This window comes from Pteropus vampyrus, unplaced genomic scaffold, assembly GCF_000151845.1.
Source record: "Pteropus vampyrus isolate Shadow unplaced genomic scaffold, Pvam_2.0 Scaffold219, whole genome shotgun sequence".
Classification (NCBI taxonomy): Eukaryota; Metazoa; Chordata; class Mammalia; order Chiroptera; family Pteropodidae; genus Pteropus; species Pteropus vampyrus.
This window is the reverse complement of record NW_011889000.1, coordinates 77,404-83,551: the sequence shown is the minus strand read 5'-3', so window position 1 is coordinate 83,551 and position 6,148 is coordinate 77,404. Positions and strand designations below refer to the sequence as shown.

At 38.4% G+C, this 6,148-nt stretch overlaps 1 protein-coding gene across 2 annotated transcripts in view; it reads left to right on the top strand.

The window, feature by feature from the left end:
- Positions 1-6,148, top strand: part of RPS6KA5 (ribosomal protein S6 kinase A5) — a 154,025-nt gene that overhangs the window by 136,007 nt on the left and 11,870 nt on the right. For both annotated transcript variants that reach the window (XM_011373178.2, XM_023538354.1), the window contains one exon: positions 2,989-3,159. In XM_011373178.2, coding sequence (XP_011371480.2) covers positions 2,989-3,159 — 171 coding nt within the window. The remainder of the gene's footprint in view (positions 1-2,988; positions 3,160-6,148) is intronic.

The window sequence follows — 6,148 nt, the reverse complement described above, 5'->3', positions numbered from 1 at the left end:
CTGCCATCTTCCGTGACAGAAATCACTCCAGTACGATCACCTTTACCCCTGGGACTGGCCAGGGTGACACAGCCCTGCTCAAGACAACATGCTGGGCACAAGAGCTAAAACCAGTCATGGATGTGGTTCACCCTATCTTTACCAAAGAAGAAGCTGGGATTCAGAAGGGTCATGAGACTTGTCCTGGGTCTCATAGCAAGTCAGTGAAAATCGAGTTGGGAAAACATGATCTTGATGCTGGGCTCTCAGTGTGGTGCTGCTGTCACGGGCTAACTGAGGCCTACTGCTCTGCCACGTCAGAATTTACCCACGTGCTACGCCCAAGAATGATGCATCCTGGTGAAACCAGACAGCGGCAGCAGCGTAACTATAGTAACTGCTGCCACTCACTGTCACATACGTATGTGGTCCAGGTACTGCACCAGACACTGCACGTGGGTTCTCTTATTCAATCCGTATGGTAACTCTCTGAGGCAAGAATCTGAAACTCACAGCAGTTAAGTTACAAGGTCTCAGTCCGTGAGCAGTAACGCTGGGATCTGGCCCCAAGCAGTCCAACTTCAGAATAAGCTTTTGCTTCGCTCCACTGCCTTAGAAGAGGCAGGAACATAAGCCAGTTTTTACATCAGGTGGATGAGCAAAAATAATATCCTCGTCTTCTTGCTCTTTGGTTCTCAGAGCCAGAAAAGGAATATCTCTGTAGCAAGGACTCAGCAGGAGCCGCTCTTCCTGCTCTGTTACCTCCACCTCCTTGGGCTGCTCAACCACAGTGGAGATAGGCCCTGTCCACTGCAGGGGCTGACAGGGGCCTGGACAGTCTCCCAGTGAAGATGATTCACACGTTAATCAAGGGATTGGTGGATGACTTCACCCCGCTCTGTGGTTTTGCAGCTGTGCCCTCCCCCCCGCCCCAGTTGTTCCCCCAGCTATATCCCAGCAAAGACATCTGACCTCTGACCTTCAGGCTGATGTCAGATGTCAGGAACTGCATCCCTAACTTTTTATGTCCCAAGTTAAATTTATTATTTGCTATTTCTACATTCAAGAGTTGCTAGAATATGCATTGTCTCACGACGAAATCGTGTATGTACTAGTATAAACATACTATCATTCTGCTGTACAGTTGTTGATATCTTGGGTTGTTTTTTCCATGATGGTGACACCGTTGCCTAGATCATCCCCAGTTCACAGTCTTCTAATGGGTGAAGTGGATTGAGGGTGAGTTTTCAGCCTTTGACAGTACAGCAGTTTAGCTCATTTTGTGTACTTCTCTACTCTTACGAGTTCTTATTGCTGCTGTAACAAATTACCACAAACCTAAAACAATGCAAATTTAGTATCTGACAGTCTGGTCATCAGAAGTCCAATATCAGTCCCGCTGGTGTAAAGTCAGGGGTGTCAGCAGGGCTGGTTCCTCCTGGATGCCTGAAGGGACAGTCTGTTCGCTTGCCTTTATTAGCCTCTTAGAGACTGCCCACATTCTGACCCTCCCATGCGTCAGTCTAGACTCTTGTTTCCATAGACCCATCTCATACTGCTGACTCTGATGGGTAATGGAGATACTCTCCCCATCTCCAGTTCCTTAATCACATCTGCAAAGTCCCTTTACCGTATAAGGTAACATCCACGGGTTCTGGGCAGTAGCATATGGGCATCTTTGAAGGGCCTTTACTCAAGCTCCCGTGTATACGTTTTCCCATTGTCATCTGCATTTTCTTGGTAAGGGCCCTGACGTGCATAGAGGTGGAGCAGCACCTCAAAGGTCCTAAGTAAGTAGCAGACTGGCATTCAGATCAGCTTTGACTCTGAAACCTGTCTTTTAAACTGTTGCTGGTCCTGCCCTCCTTTTTCTCTTTTAGGCAGCAGACCTTCAGCTTCGACTTGATTTGTCTGATGTAGAAACTCATATTGGCTTGATATCTAGTAGCCCGGGAACAGCTCTCTTATTAGAAGGGTTGTTCATCTTTTATAATTTGTACAATATGTGCAGGATGATGTATTTATAATTGTCTTTTTTATGAAGCAGTTTTTCTGGATTTTGCTGAATCAAAGGGCAACATATTTTGTTTGTTGAGGGACGTTCGTGCTATGATGCATAGCACCTGAATCTGAATATTGATTTGTTATCTTTTTTTTTGCCCCCCATCTGATCTTTGTAGATTTTTTGTTGGGTCAGCCAACAATTTTTTTTTTTTTTTTTAGCATTTTATTTTATCAGTTTCAAGTATACAGTACCTCGGTTAGACATTTATATAGTTTATGAAACAATCCCCCTGATTATCTTCTCTCTAGCTCTATACTTTTTTAAACCATTTCTGTTCATTTAAGAGCTAATATAATTCCTTTGCTTTTCAACAGCTCCTATGTTATTTTCTTTATAGAAATGTATGCAAAGCACAGTAAGCATATAATTGTTTATACTATTTAAGATAATACCTTTGGGATCAAAAGCAATTATTTTTTTAAAACCCCACAGTGAATTATGGGTATTTGCCATGGGTATTAACAGGAACCCCAAAACTCATCTGTTGAGCCCTAAAAGGAGATATAAAGTGATATCACCAAAAGATGCCTTTTTTAAAAAGTAAGTCTGCCATTAAGCGAGTGTGCCAGGTCTCCCCGTGAGCAGTTGCTCATACTCCATCAGTAATCTATATTATTTAAAGCAATCAGTTTCACATTATTATCAGCGCTAGGTCACACTTTAAAAAGAAAGATATGTAAACTTGACAGAGAGGAATGAAAATCACATGAAAGAATTAGTCAAGGAAAGGATATATAAAGATTTCGCTGCAGTACTTGAAATTTTCCATTACCAAAATAGAATTCTAAAAAAGCCACATTATCCTTCAGCTCTTTCCACTAAAATACTGGGATTGCTGTTGATTATTTAAATGTGTTGGTAATAGTTAATATTCAGTAAACGTTTCATATGTTAATAAGCTCTCGTCACGAAGGCCCTTCACATTATTTTTCCTCCTTTTCCAGCTTCACACTTTTCTGGTGATGGAGCTTCTGAACGGAGGGGAGCTGTTTGAACACATTAAGAAAAAGAAACACTTCAGCGAGACCGAAGCCAGCTACATCATGCGGAAGCTCGTTTCGGCCGTGAGCCACATGCACGATGTCGGAGTGGTGCACAGGGACCTGAAACCCGAGGTAGAAAGGAACAGGTTCCCTTGTGCCATCAGTAAACAGCCCCCAAATCTGTGTAGGCTTTTTTTTTAACTTTCAGGCCTTTCTGCTAAATAGATACTTGCAAATATCGTGTTCCTTGGGTTTTTTTTTTCTTTTCTATTTCAGTCTAAAATAAATTTGCTTTTTTTTCTTTTTCTTTTTCTTTTTTTTTGCCAGCTGATCATCTCGAGGTTATATTTGTAAGTGTGAGAGCCTTTTATGGAGGAAATACTTTATGCAACAGTTGCGGACTAAAAATAGCAATGGACATTTTTATAACAAAATAATATCACTTCTATATGTATACCATTTTAGAGGATTTTTTTAATGAAGTATTTCGAAAGCTTGTTTTTCACATTTGTAATCAAATTGGTGAGCTCAGGAATAGAAATGTACATAGCTCTAAATATTTAAATGTTAAGAATTGTCTTTAATTAGTTTTGCCATCCTTATATATGCTTTCTTTTATTCCTGTACTATAATATTTATAGAACTGTGTAGCAATGCAGAAGTAGCAGCTTTTTATACATTTTTTCTTTGCAAGGGTTAATAAAGAAGGTTCTAACTCTAGAATGATCCCTTTTTAGTATCAAAAATATGAAAATTCCTCCCTTTTAGAAAATTATCAAAATAACAATGAAAATTAAAAAACAAAACCCAGTAATTGATAAAAGAATAACAGTGAATCATCCTTTACCATAAGCAAAATTATACATATTTCTTCTTCAAAACAGAGCATCATTTTTAATTACCATGGGATTATAATGCGTTTTCAAGTATATTTAAAATAATGATTTACTTGGTGTTTATTTTTTGTGTTAGACCATAGAAGAGTATTTCTCAAAGAGAACCATTTTTGCCTTTTATTTAAGTATCTTGGACCATCGGTAGGAAAAAAGGGTGTTTATAAAATGGAATTCTGTGCATTCGAATATAATTGATCCCTGAAGTGAACTTCTGTCTGTGCTTTCGATTACTGTTATTCACATTACTAGCAATTAATCAAAAGTGAATTGTGTTTTATGAACTTGCAATTGTGATAGCTACCCCTCTGCTTCCATCACAGTTCTCACTCTCCTACATAACGCCCACTAGAAATATGGTGCTCTTTACATTGGAGATTAGCTGTCTGCTTTTAAATGTGAAAGCACACCACTTAAATGTTTTCTTGATAGACAAGGAACAAGCATGAAATTTTTTTAATTGAAAAGATCTGTTCCATGACTGTATAGAATTCATTTTCACGTGTTTTATTCTTTAATCACTGGCCATCTGTCATCTCATGAGTCTCAAATGATACAACTGTCCTCTCAAGCAGAACTTAAGTTTGCCTACCTATTTCACTGATAAAAAGGTACTTATGTAGCTTAATTCTTCTTCTTATAAAATTCTTCTTTCAAATAGTCATTTGGAATGAAGAATTACAAGAATATTTAGGCCATTCTACTATAATTATAGTTGTAAATCAAAATTTTTTTGGAAAAATGAAAATGTATCTTTGTACTAACATATTCATATAAAATAGTTTCACTTTGACTTTTAAATGGCAGAATATATTATTTCCAAACTGAAAATTTAATACCTTTCTCAAGGATGTAGCGTATAAGATCTGATTATATATCTTTTGGTAGATATTTATGTGGCATTCATTTTCTGAATACGCAAAATCTTAAACTCTAGGTGAGAATCGGAAAAATTTAGAGGCTGGCTGACATTCTTAGTAGACTGTTTTGTATTTCTCAATCTGGTCCCCATACTCTTGAAAGATTACTAAAAATTATATCAAATTAGTTTCAGGCAGAACTGGAGACGAGGATGAAAGAAAATTGAATAGTTGTTCCCTACCATTCCTGGCCTTTGACGCCCAGCGCCACGAAGGGAGCGGGGAGTGCCACACCCTCCCCTTCAGGATCTAAGATCAAGGAAGTCTATTGCCAGTCTTAATATAGAATAAACCGGAGTCGTTTCCAAAGATTTAGTAGGCTCGCCGATGGCAGGGACCAGGTGTGCTTCACTCACTGCTCTGTGTGTAGCACAGTGCCTGTCCTGTGGAGAAGCTCTGGAGTGATTTGCTGAAAAGATGCCTCCCAAGTACATGTCCACGAACCTCACCTGTAACTTCAGTTGTGGTGAAGTTCTGTATTTAATTATATCCACATTTTAATTTCATCGCAAATTCAGAATTAAGCATTGTATGATAGAAATTTTTTTTAACTTTTCAGTTTTTGCTTTTCTTTCCTCCCACTTTACTTATTTTTAACTTTTGAATGGAAGGCTTAGAAGATTTTTCCTCTTTGTATCAATGAAGCGTTCTGTGATGTCTTTTATTTCAGTTAGAATTATATTAAAACAAATGATGTTGCAGAGCTAGGGAATGCTTTAACGAACATTAAAGGCATGACAGTTTTTTGCAAGGATGTCTAAAGACAATATAATCAGGTTCATTTGCTGCGGATACTAGCTTCATGTTCTGATAAGAATGATTTGTGCATTAGTACCGTTAGCATTTATTCAGGATGTAATAAGTTTAAAAAGTAGTACAGTAAAACCTTAGTGATTGAGAAGCCTTGGTGGATGAATAGTTCAAAATAATAATGTTTTCTGAATAATTGAGGTATAGTATCCATAAGCATCAAAAAATGTGTAAGTATTAACTGTTTTGGAGAAAATAGTTCCAAAATGTAGTGTATATGTCTTCTTTGATAGGCTCTACTGGATCTTACATAATTTTTATTTCTGACTTTATTCGATGGACAAATATTTATCAAAGCACCTACTATGTGACTGTGCCGGGCCCTCGGGATCGAGTCCTGACTGAGCTGGGCACACAGTCCTCACCGTGATGGAATTATAGTCCAATGGGGATGAAGACGGTGGACTAACTATGCAGAGGTGATAAGTGCCAGGAAGGAAGAGTGAATAATGCTAGAAGAAAGTTAAGAAGTCCTGATTTCAGTCTGGTGACACTGTT